Source organism: Neomonachus schauinslandi, chromosome 5 (assembly GCF_002201575.2).
Source record: "Neomonachus schauinslandi chromosome 5, ASM220157v2, whole genome shotgun sequence".
NCBI lineage: Eukaryota > Metazoa > Chordata > Mammalia > Carnivora > Phocidae > Neomonachus > Neomonachus schauinslandi.
Genome location: NC_058407.1, coordinates 15,901,878 through 15,914,920, shown reverse-complemented (window position 1 = coordinate 15,914,920; position 13,043 = coordinate 15,901,878). Strand labels below are relative to the sequence as shown.

The 13,043-nt window shown below is 46.9% G+C and overlaps 1 protein-coding gene across 1 annotated transcript in view; it reads left to right on the top strand.

Moving 5' to 3' along the window:
• The window catches only part of RFX4 (regulatory factor X4), a 133,952-nt gene that overhangs the window by 32,503 nt on the left and 88,406 nt on the right, over positions 1-13,043 (top strand). The window contains exon 4 of the mRNA XM_021687598.2: positions 9,388-9,511. Within this exon, the coding sequence (XP_021543273.1) occupies positions 9,388-9,511 (124 nt within the window). The remainder of the gene's footprint in view (positions 1-9,387; positions 9,512-13,043) is intronic.

Sequence of the window (13,043 nt, the reverse complement as noted above, 5' to 3'; positions counted from 1 at the left end):
CTCTCTCAAATAAATAAATAAAATCTTTAAAAAAAAATGTTAATGGGACTAAAATTTGCCTGCTCAAATGGCTTGCCATTTTGTATCTTCACCCACAGTACAAAATTCTTAAAAAAATAAATAAGGGACACCTGGCTGGCTCAGTTGGTTAAGGGTCTGACCCTTGATTTTGGCTTTGATCATGATCTCAGGGTTGTGAGATTGAGGCCTGCATCAGGCTCCGTGCTGGGCTTGGAGCCTACTTGGGATTATATCTCTCTCCCTCTCTCTCTGTCCCTCCCCCCATTCCACTCTTTTCTCTCTCTCAAAAAAAAAAAAAAAAAAAAATAGGAACCTAGCTCCACACCATTGCATCTCATTCTCTGAGGCTTGTGCATCCTTCATGCCATCCCCTCTCTGCAATGGCAGTGTGCAGCCCCTCTGGACCACGAGGGGGGCAGGCCCAGGAAAGGACACTGGTCTCCCTGCCAAGGCCGCCCGAGTGTGCTGAGCTCTGTTGGGACGTTTGGCTTGTTTGGGGAATTGGGTTAGGAGCTACTTGCTTCTCCACCTTCTCCCTCCTTGCCATGAGCCCCCTTGCCATCACCTTCGAGACCATCCCCGTTCTAAGAACAAATAATACAGTGGCCAAGCAGCCTAAAATAATTGGGGCCACGTGATCTGGAGGCAGCTCCCAGCAGAACACAGGCAAATATTGTCAAATGCCTTCTGCCAAACACTTTCCAGCATCCTCGGTCATGAGGGTTAGTAAAGCCCAAGCCGCTGGGGATGGTGAGCACTGCTGGAATCCCGGCCACACAATAACCTCTCTTTTAAGCAGAGGATTTGGAAATGGAAAGCAGCCTGTTTCACCATCCTGGCCCGCTCGCTGCCAGCACACGTCCCCACCCTCTCACACACCTCCCGTGTCCCCTTTGTCCCTTCCGGCTCCTTGTGCGCCAGTCAGGGCTCAAGGCGTCCTCCCTTTCTGCAACTTACAGAGGGAGGGAGGCCCTTCCCCAAAGAACGAGGATAGAAGACCAAACTGTCCCTTTGTTGGGGGGCATTTTTTTCTTTCTTTCAAAAAAATTAAAATGAGGTCTTGGGTGATGGGTGGCCTTTCAATAGTTCAAATTAATATGAAACAAAATAAATTTTGTGTTTCCCTTTAAAATGCTCCCGGAGGCCAGAGGTAGAAAGTTGGGCTTGGTTCTGTTCCAAAAAAGCGTGTTGAAGTTTTAGACCAGGTCACAGCTCCTAGACCAGAGTCATCGAGTGTGACCTATACCTGACGTTTGGTACCCATTTCTGACTTGATCCTTTATTCAACAGCGACATAATATTATTTGCTTGCATAATAGGAGTTAGGCCACCTGGTTCCGGAAAGGGAGGCGGAACAGTTTTCGGTCTGAAAACAGCCAGAGATGTCAGATAATGCCAGGAGGTGTGGCGGCGGCCTCCGCTGCAGGTGGAGAGACTGAAGTCAGGGCAACATGAAGCGCGGGTCTCAGAGAGTGAGACGCTGTGGTGTGGAGCTAGGAGCCTTTTTTTTTTTTTTTTTTCAAGTATTTTGTGCTGTGGTTAAGATATGATATGGTAAAGCCATCTGAGTGGGCGATTTTGTAGTCCTACTAACGTTTTCCCGTGTACCCCCACCACTTTCACTTCTTGACCCCAACATGGCAAACACTCCCCCGGGCGTGCAAGGGGGCACATGAAGATGTTCTTTGTGGCCCTGTTCGTAATGGTGAAGTAGAGATGCGTAGAGACAGGGAAGAGATGGAAAGAGAATATCGAGGGGGGATGGCTTATGCTGGAGAATGGTGCCCAAATCACCTCAGCTGACCATGGTGGCCACCAGAGCTCTGGGCTGCCTGCCCCCGGGCCCGGCCCTGATAGAAGCATTAGCAACAGTGCAGAACTGTGACACCATGCTGTTAGATGGTGCCACATTTTTGTCCAAAAAAGGGAGGGGGGACTTAAACCAAAAAATGAGCATAAGGATTCTAGAACCTGGCTAATCCCAGGCTTTTCTGGAATACCAACCCAGTAGCTTGTAGGCCAGACACAGGTTATGGATTAGATGACTCCAGGTTCGGGTCCAATTCCATCATTACAACACAGTGTTAAGTCCCCGAGTCAGTTCGTTGCTCAGCGTCAGCCAGACCTACCGGTCAGGCGGGCTCGCACCAGGCAACATCGCCAGCCGAGCTCTCTTGCTCCTCGTGAGGACCCTGTAGAGTCAGCGGGACTGTCACCCCTGTTTAAAGAGGAGGAACCCAGGGCAGGCAACTGCACACAACAGAGGGTCACAGTTTCACTCTACCCAAGCAGGGGAATGCCTGACCCCTAAGAAGGCCCCCGAAGGGGAGGCAGATTCAGCTGAGGTCCTGGGGGAATTACCAGATCCACCTGAACACGGGTGTCTGGTTCGTGTGTCTATCCAGCAGCAAATCGTGGACTTATGCTATTGAATAAAATGGATTGGTTTTGTTTGTTTGTTTGTTTGGGCTTTTTTTTTTTTTTTTTTTTTAAAGATTTTATTTATTTTTTCATGAGAGAGAGAGAGAGGCAGAGGGAGAAGCAGGCTCCCAAGGAGCAGGGAGCCGGACGCGGGACTCGATCCCAGGACCCTGAGATCATGACCTGAGCCGAAGGCAGACGCCCAACCATCTGAGCCACCCAGGCGCCCTGTTTGGGCTTTTTATAGCATCAGCCTCAGACCTGGCCAGAGCCAGAGCCCACCATTTCATATGTATTTATTGTCTGGTGGTGTTCTCTCTTTGGTTCCCATCTTCTTCAGATCAAGTGTCAGCTTCCTAAAGGTAATGGCAGGGATTGCGTGTTGGTGTTCAGTGCTGTCTTCTACAGTGCCTGGCACATAGAAGGTGCTCAGTAAATGTGTGCTGGCTCACTGCCCCCATGACTGTCAGTCCATAGCACCTAGTGAGGGCTTTAGAAGCCTCGTACCTGAGTTCACACTCCAAGCCAAGCTTTTCCCAGCACAGTGACTTTGGGCATGTCACTTCACCTCCCTGGCCCTCCCTTTCCTCCTCCATGTCATGGAGTTAATGTTACCCACCTTGTGTAAGTAGCGATAGCAAATATAAATATCCCTGACACAGTGTAAGCACTGGAAAATATAAATCAAATATATTCATATGAATCAGGGTTTTTCTTTAATCACCCAGATCTTAAGATTAAAAAAAAAAAAAAAAAAGCTTTTCTGACCTTAGCAAAAGTCTGATCTGCACAAAAGCCTGCTTTCCTTCCTTCCCACCACCTCGCCTTTTCTTCCTTCTGAAGTGTTGGCTGACTGTGTTCAGGGCTAGGAACTATGCTAACATAAACAGGGAATCAGTTTGGTTCCTGCCTTCAAAGGACTCTCGGTCTATGATGTAAAACCTTCCTGGAATATTCCACCATAAGCTAGAATAATACTAACAGGTGTGCTTATCCGGGCCCCCTTCTGCCAGCCGGTGGGCTGCAGGTTGTACGGGGATTCTTGTTTAGTCCCTCTGCAGCCTTGGGAGATGGGTACTGGTCTGTGTCATTTTACCGAGGAAGGAGGCAAGAATCTGAGAGTTCAAGCAGCACCGCTGAGACAGAAGCATTTGCAAGGGGGCGGAGGCAGGACTTAAACCCAGTGAGTGCTGTCTCTGAGCCCAGTGCTGTTTCTCAGGGAAGGCTGTTGGAGCCGCAAAAGGATGGAAAGAGCGGTGGCAATCCGCAGCAAGTGGTGCGAGCTTTAGGGGCAGAGGCTGGGCACCAGGAGGTGCCCATCGCAGTACTCTGCATGTTGTTGAGTGAATGAATACATGAATCTGGCAAGTTGGAAGAACCGATGAAGAGGCCATCCTCAGAGGGGCTGGGTGGGAATTCAACATAGTGTCAGGGGACAGAAATTCGAGCTGAGCCTTGGAGGGGAGGCACAGCAGAGGGGGGGTCCCCTGGCAGGGTAGGAGCACCATGGAACAAGGCGGGGGCATGTGGCAAGATCAGTGGCCCCATTGGCTGGAGAGAAGTGTATGTGTAAGAGGAGTGGGTCAAGAGAAGCCTGGAGAAGTAGTCAGGGGTCAGATGTGGGGGCCTTAGCTGCCAAGGGAGGGAATTGAGGCTTTTCCACGGACACAGAGGGGAGCTACAGATGGCTTTAGATCACCGTGTGGCCTCTGATCGCTTAGCAAGTTTGTTTTCACAGATTCTTCAGTCTCAGATGGCTCTGACAACCTCAGTAATAAGTTAATATGTTCAGCCAAGTTTTTAAAAATGCTGCTGTCTAATCTTCTGGCAAAATAGAAGAGAAAGTTTCTGTTATAGACATGTCTGCAAGGACCTGGGGAGTGGAGACTCTGAACCGAAAGCTCATGTGTACATAGAAGAGAACAGGTTGAAAAGGAGAACAGCAGGGACAATTATGCTGGGTGCTGAAACATTTACTCTTCATTGTAAGGTGCTGATACAAAGCTTCCGCCCATGCCCCGGGATGCCACGGGCCGAAACCTCGTGAGGAGGTCTTTTTCAGACTGTATACCGCAGATAATGACTCCTGTTGGCTCCAGACTGAGTTCATTATCTTCGCATAATAGGATGGGCTCAATTCAAATATGATCAAGTTATTAAATAGAAGATCAGAAAATGGAAGAAGTGGGGAATTTTTTTGGTGATCATTAAAAATATCCAGGTATAATGGAGTATTGTTCACCATGTCAGGCTAATGATGTCCTCTACAAGTAAGGAGAAAAAGGGGAAATTTCATCAGATATGAAGAGAAATAATTAACTGCCTTTCTTTCTGCCATGCCTTGGTCAGCGAAGCGGACATTCCAATTAGCAACTTCAGTATACATGCGGACCCTCTGGATTTTGTAAGGGGGTTTGGGGAAAGGTATCATGACGCTCTTTCTGTGGAAACTCATCAAGCATCAAAGTTGCCCTGAATGCCAGTTACATCTATTCATTCGTAGAGCTTATTAAAATGCTTCATAGTCATAAGCCACCCAGATACCTTGAGGCGAAGAAGCTCTGGTAAGAGGAACAAAACGTGGGTAGAAACGTACTTACTTAGAAGGCTCTGGCCTTTGGCAGGTAACTGCTTAATTAACTCAGGCTGTGTGAACTGCGACTTATACCCATGCAGATTCAAATAGTTTGTTGCTGCTCTGGGTTCATTTAATGGGATGTATTTTAACCTTGGTCTTCTATTTTAATGCTGATCCCTTGGCCATACTTAGTGAGCAAACAAGCCACAGGAACATCAAGTAGAAACTGAGGCACAGGGGGCTTAAGTAAAGTAGCTAATGGGAAGGGGAGCCAGGAATTTACCTGGGAGCCCTACTCTTTAATACCACATTATCCCCGCCCCCCATAACTAACTCCCTTGCCCTTCTTAGTCATGAGGAATGGGGCCTCCAGCCATGCGCTCAGCCCAGTCAGGCACCTCAGAGCTTGCCTGGGTTGCTCCCATCCATCTCACATCTGGCAACATGAGAACCACACCCTAAATGTTGTCTCTGTCCCCATGGCCACTCCTTCAATTCATGCCCCATCGCTTCTTGCCTGGACTCTTGCAGGAGCTCCTAACTGGTCTCATTTGTTCATTCATTCATTCAACAGATACTACTTAGTCAGCCACCATGTGCCAGGCCTCACTAATCAGCCTTGGCCTCCTACCATTGAGGTGCCACAACAACCTTTCCGAAGAATGAATCTGATCAGGCCACAACCATGCTTAAGAAAACGTAACTGGCCCCTTGTCATTTTAAAGGATCACATGGCTTTCATAAGATGAACTCTGAATGGCTTGAAATGCATGCATTTTGAATGTACCTGTGGATTTTTCTGGCTAAAATTAACTTTAGGAAATTGTTAGCAAGGATAAGCAAAAAGAGATATTTTTGCCCTCCCCACAGCTTGTCCTGCACAAAGTTGCAGCTGCCCAAGTTGTGTGTGTGTGTGTGTGTGTGTGTGTGTGTGTTGGACTGGAAAATGTTCCACCATAGTCCAGAGAGTTGAAATCAAAGCTTGGAAAGGAAATTGCTTAATAAGACTCTCAGCAGTCTGAGATGAAACCTATGAAACTTGCGTGTTTTTTGTTTTGATTGTTATATTCTTTTACAGTCAACCCGGTGCTGCCTAATAGAACATATTAAGCTTTAAACTAGTATTAGTGCCTGTTGTTATTGATGACACAGTGATGACTTCTGCAGCATCCCAGAAACACTCTGCTCTTCCTGCCTCTGAGTCTTTATTTTTTCAGTTCTCTGAGTTCTGCTCCATCACCCCCTGAAAATAACACTTTTGTAGTAACTCTTGAACTCCAAGGGTTGCCAAACTCCTATGCCAGGCCGTATTCTCTTGTGGGCACTGAAAGTTTCTCCATACCCCCTCCCCCATTGTTTCTTGTTTTTAGAGGCTCCTCTGCAAGCCCCTTCTCTACTCACACCATTGTCTGCATCCTCCAAAGCACATGCTGTGTGTCTCTCATCCTCACAGTTCTCCTCACCTGGAACCCCCTCCATCCACCAGAGCAAGGATACTGCAGTGGTTTAGAGTAAGACTGTGCCAGTTACTGGCTGCATGACCATGGGCACTTGAGTTCCACTCTCTGAGCCTCAGTTTTGTCATCTAAAACATAGGTGTAGTACCTACTGTATACAGTTATTGTGAGGATGGAAAGAGATACAAGATACCCAGTGCCTGGTACCCGGGAAGAGAGCAACAGATGCTAGTCATTGTTATTGTCACAAAGTTCAAATCCCAATTCATCCACAAACCTTAATCGTCTCCTCTCATCTACACAGGAATCTCCCCACTGTCGACTGCACCTGTCGTACTTAAGTATTCCTATTTCTGTGCGTTATTCGCCCCCATTAGGCTGCAAAGTGAACTAGGGCATAGGCGTGCCTTACATCAACACAAGAGCCTACAGGAGCCAGACAAGGAACAGAAAATAGATTAGGTGTCAGAAAAGGAGGGAGGAGTGGGGACTCTGGCCAACTGGAGGGCACACCTACCTCTGGCCAATTATTGTCATACGGGAATATGGGCTCAGCGTTGCCAGATCTCAGCCTTTTCAAAAGAAGCTCGATTCTTATGTGAAGTGTCCTGAATTTTAAAAGTTGAGCCAACACTGTTTTCAGGTCAAACAAAGCATGTCTGTGAGACCCCCCTGTTTGTGAAAGCTGTCGTATTCAGATGGCCCACACAAGTTTGTGCATAAGCTGGTTATTTGGACCTCTGAACTCACTTTTATAGAGGAACAATGCTGTGAATGGCATGCAGGGGTCCAGGCTAAGCTAGAAGGCTGATTCCCATTCATAGCAGACCTGAAGCTTAGGACAGTCCTAAGAAATCTAATCTCTGTGTGAAAGCATTTTCCCACAGGGAACCACATGTAGAGTTCTGATGTACGATGTTAGGGACACGTGTACTAGAATGTAAGCTCTTTCAGGACAGGGCCTTTGTTTTGTTCACTGCTATTTCCTTAATGTCTAAAACACTGCCTGGAACTCAATAAATATTTGTTGAATTAAAGATTACCTGTGTCTTTATCCATCTGCCCACCAGTAATCTGCTCCCTGTATGCAAACAAGGACTGTCATGCTCACCATGGCATCCCCAGCACTTGGCAGGTGGTAGGAGATTACTAAGTATTTGTGGAATGAATACAGGACTACAGTGATCTATCCATCAAACACTTATGGCACACCTGGTGTGTGCCAAGGACTATGCTGGGCTTCCAGGATGCAGGAGTGAATCAGACACCATGCCAGTCTCCAGGAATTAGGTCACGCAGAAAGGATTGCATAAACTGTTTCCTGGAACGCTTCTAAAAATGGTCAGGAGTTACTCAGCTGTCCCCTTCCCAGAAGAGGAGGGAGTGGGTGAGATGGTGAGACCATTCAGCACCAGGCGTCTTCATTCATCTGAGCATGCCTGGGGTTGAATTCATTGGTAGGGTCTGGATATGAAATGATTGAATTGATTTTCTTTCAACCACATGTAAGAATGAGCCAAAAAAACGCTGCCCTTTCAAGTGGGCACCTCAGGAGGCCACGTCCTTGGTCCACCTCACAGTTACGACAGCCCTGGACCATTTCTTTGGCAAGTGCCCCCAGAGAAGCTAGAAGCCATTTGAGGATATTTATTTCACTGCTTTAGAATCATGCCTTATTTTTGCTCCCTCCTCCCCCCAAAAAATGTTTGGGGTGAAAGGGTTATTCTAGTCACTTTATCCCTCAGACTTGGTTCCAAGTGACTTTGGGTTGTTTCCTAAAATCCAATTTGTGATCAAAAGAGAAATATTTTCTGTTGGTGAGTTAATTGAGCAGCGTGTGCCCCAGGCTCTAAAAGCGGCAGGCCCAAAGAGAAGTCCCCAAATTGTTATGTGCCCCAGAAGTTGTACCGGAAGAAGTGTTCGATCTTCCAACGTGTCTGTGACAAAGGGGGCAGGATTCTTTCTGATGCCTACCCTCTGGTGTTTGGGTTAACGGGGGGGCGGGGGAATGATAAACTGTATCTAGCTTACTTTTATATGCCCAAGATCTAGCACAGATTCTGGACATATAGGCCCCCAAAGAGGTTTTATGGAGAGGAAAAGTGGAGGATGATGAGGTCCAACATTGAAGTGTTTATCACATGTCTCACCGTGCTGGCTTAGGTCACACGTTACATCTGATTGTCATGTGATTGAAGGCGATCACAGCCAGCACCTCCAAAAGGAAACTGACATCTAAGGTTAAATAACTTGCTCGAGGTCATCAAGCCAGCAAGTGACAGTGCTGGGGTCTGAACCCCATGGGAAGCCCCCATCCTGAGCCCCTAACCAATATTCATTGAGAAGGTGATGGGCTTGGAAGCATAATGATCCCAAAGAGACAAGGGGTTCAGCCCCTGCTGTGGTCACAAAACCTCCCTTCAGTCAGTGGGTTCCTGGCTGTCCAGCTGTCTGCCTTCTCCTTGGGCAATTGTTTTCCCAGGCCATCCCACTGCACTGCTCTCATTAGCAAAGAGGCTCCAACACTGTGACCCCTATTAAAAATGGCTGTATGAGCGAGTGTGCGGTTCGAAGCTTGGCTGAATGGGGGTGCCTACAGGCTCCTGTGTCATTTTTTGGAGTTTGGGGGAACCTGATCCACCCAGAATGTGGTCAGACCAATGACAGCCCAGAAGAGAGGGACTGGGAATTTGAGCCAAAAGTGACCCAGGGTCATACCCACAGGGGCCACGAGTCCGATCCTGCTAACCTACCAACTCCATGCCTGACCTCAGGCAGGTTGCTTTGTCCTCCTGGGCCTTGGTTTCCCCATCTGGAGGAAGAGTTCTCTCCAAGTCCTCCCCTGGAGGAGGACTAGAAGGCACATACCCTTCTTGCTTGAGGTTTGCTCACTGAGCATTTATTCCGCAGGCTGGAGGAGAACTATGAAATTGCGGAGGGGGTCTGCATCCCGCGCAGCGCCCTCTATATGCATTACCTGGACTTCTGCGAGAAGAACGACACCCAGCCTGTCAACGCAGCCAGCTTTGGAAAGGTGAGTCCGGCCACCCCAGGCTTATTGCTTCTCCTCCCCTCTTCTAAGTCATTTATGCACAGTTCCTAATATTTTTAACATTTTCATTGCTTTTGTTCTTAAGTTACTAAAATAAATAGTTTGGTAACTTTGCTATACTACTTTGCTGTAAGAAGTTCAAACACTTATTAACAAGATAATAGCAAGCCGAATACCAAAACGAAGTAATACCAAAGTATTAGAAATTCCAAACGATTCGGACAGGTCATAAAGTAAAAAGCAAACACCTAACTTGAATTTCCTTGATACTTAATTTGCAGAAAGTGGCTTCTTTCCTCTGAGAGGCCAGTATTAAACTCCCAGTTGTGTTACGTGTGTGTCAGTGAGCCTGCTTGGCTTTGTAACATGAAAGCCTTGGAGAAACTGGAAAATGGCCTTACATCATTAGCTTGGAGGTCTGCAGGTCCTCTGTAGGGAGCGGTACTATTTGTAATATTACTGCAGGCCTGGCTGCTGTCTGTCCATCTCATAATAAAAATATATTCCACACTTCGGGCTATGTCCACAAAATCTCGTTACCGCTGATCATTCAGGTGTAACAGACTGAGGAACGCTCTTGGAGTGCTCTTCTAAGATTAATCTTTTGTCTCTTTGATAGATAAAAATATAGGTTTTCGGGTGCCTGGGTGGCTCAGTTGGTTAAGCGTCCGACTCCTGATTTCAGCTCCCAGGTCATGATCTCAGGGTTGTGAGATTGAGCCCCATGTCGGGCTCCATGCTCAGCACAGAGTCTGCTTAAGATTCTCTCTCTCGGGCGCCTGGGTGGCTCAGTGCATTAAGCGTCTGCCTTCGGCTCAGGTCATGATCCCAGGGTCCTGGGATCGAGTTCCACTTCAGGCTCCTGGCTCAGCGAGGAGCCTGCTTCTCCCTCTGCCCCTCCCCCTGCTTGTGCTTTCTCTCTCAAATAAATAAATAAAATCTTTAATTAAAAAAAAGAGGGCGCCTGGGTGGCTCAGATGGTTAAGCGTCTGCCTTCGGCTCAGGTCATGATCCCAGGGTCCTGGGATCGAGTCCCACATCGGGCTCCCTGCTCAGGGGGGAGCCTGCTTCTCCCTCTGACCCTCTCCCCTCTCATGCTGTTTCTCTCTCGCTCGCTCTCTAAAAAATAAAAATAAAATCTTTAAAAAAAAAAAAAAGATTCTCTCTCTCCTTCTCCCTATGCCCCTCCCCCCTCTAAATAAATAAATCTTAAAATTATATATATACATATATATATAGGTTTTTATACCTCTAAAATACCCAATTTAATTTGAGTCAGTACATCCAAACTCTTCCTTCTTTTATTAGCTTCTTTTTCCCATGTATAAGTTCACTGCATCTGCTCACAAGAAAGTGTGTTTTGCACCAGATTCCTTACCAGTTTTCTGAGTGCAGGCATAACAAGGAGTAAAGTGGCAGAAAGAGGTCAGTGTATACATTTCACGAATTCCCTTTTCAGAACTTTTAACTCTGAGTAAGCAAGTTTCAATACTTCGGCTTCGTGTTTAGAGAAAAATGTCACCGGTGGCAGCTTCCTCCCCCTGCCCCACCTCCCCAGCTTGCAAGTGGGCTGAGGTGAAACCGGCATCAGCCGGGAGGCTCTCCCCCGCTGTGGCCTGGCTGGGTTACTGTCCTTGATAAAGTGAGTGGAAGGCAGCAAGAGGATCTGAAAGAGATCCTCTTTTTTTTTTTTTGAAGATTTTATTTATTTATTTGAGACAGAATGAGAGAGAGAGAGAGCACGAGAGGGAGGAGGGTCAGAGGGAGAAGCAGACTCCCCATTGAGCAGGGACCCCGATGTGGGGCTCAATCCCGGGACTCCAGGATCATGACCTGAGCCGAAGGCAGTTGCTTAACCGACTGAGCCACCCAGGCGCCCTGAAAGAGATCCTCTTTCCAGCAGTGTGGCCAAGCTCCATCAGCACAGGCTTCCAGTAATACCGTATTGACTTTGGGTCCCAGAATTAATTTAGGCATCACAGAGAATGCTGAAGATTCGAGCCAGACTGGTCTTGTGCCTGATTTGCTGTTGGCCAGGGTAACGAAAGCTTGGAGTCACTGAACTTTTCTGAGCTCCCATTTCCTTACCTCTACATGGGAGTAATCCCCTCCCCGTATTACTCTAGGGATAAAATGAGACAGTGTTTATGAGAGCATTTTTAAAATTGTGAAGGGTTCTACCAATAGAAAAAGGCACCATTATCTAAAACTGGCCTCACTCCATCCTGTCTCCTCTGTTTCCTACCGTGCTTTTTTTTTTTTTTAATTTATTTATTCATTTGAGAGAGATAGAGAGCATGAGCAGGGAGAGAGGCAGAGGGAGAAGCAGACTCCTCGCCGAGCCAGGAGCCCAATGCGGGGCTCGATCCCAGGACCCTGGGATCATGACCTGAGCCGAAGGCAGACGCTTAACCATCTGAGCCACCCAGGTGCCCCCTTACCATGCTTTTCTTTGTAGCACTTATCACTGTCCCAGCTGTTACCTATATGGTATAGCTAATATATTACATGTTATATGGATAGTTATCCATATGTCATTGCCTATTATTCTACCACTATATATTACAGATAATATATATTATATGTAACTATCTTATACATATGACATAACTAAAATATATACATATATATATATATATATATATATGTATGTATATGTTAGTTGCTTGTGTTTTATTTGCCTCCTTCTCTAGAATGGAAGCTCCACGAGGACTTTTTTGTTCACTATGCATCCTCAGCTCCCAGAATAGCCCCTGGCACATAATAGATCTTCAGATATTTATTGAAGATTGAATGACTTATGTTATGGTTATTTGCCAAGGACACTGGAATCATTTGACACATGTGAATTTGTTTGACCTGTATGATGCCCATATGAAACAGGCATTATATCCATTTACCATTAGCCTGTTTGCTAAGCAGGGATGAACTTGTTCATTTATCAGTGGAAACTGATTGTATTTTCCCATACTTTGAAGGGCCAGCTTCAGAGTCCTCTGTTTAGCCTTCCTGCTCTGTCCTCTGATAACATCACAGGGAAGCCTCACAGCATCCAACCATCATTTTGGTCTTGGTTGGATAATTAAAACTCATTCTCAGCTATGAAAAAAGTCCCATTCAGTCCAGTTTAAAACCTCCATCTGTAGGCACCTGGGTGGCTCAGTTGGTTAAGCATCTGCCTTCAGCTCAGGTCATGATCCTGGGGTCCTGGGATTGAGCTCCGCATCAGGCTCCCTGCCTAGCTGGGAGTCTGCGTCTCCCTCTGCTTGCTGTTCTCCCTGCTTGGGCGTGCTCTCTTTCTCTCTGTCAAATGGATAAATAAAATCTTTTAAAAAGACAAAAAACAAAAACAAAACAAAAAACCAAACTCCATCTGACGCAGAAGTCAGAGCCTCTCCCTTCCTGAGGCTCAGGATTTGCTCTGTGGAAGAGGGGCATGGTGGGCTCTCCCTCTGTCCTCTGACTTCTCCAGGGCTGAGGCAGAGGGACATTGGAGGAAGGTGGGAAGAGGAAA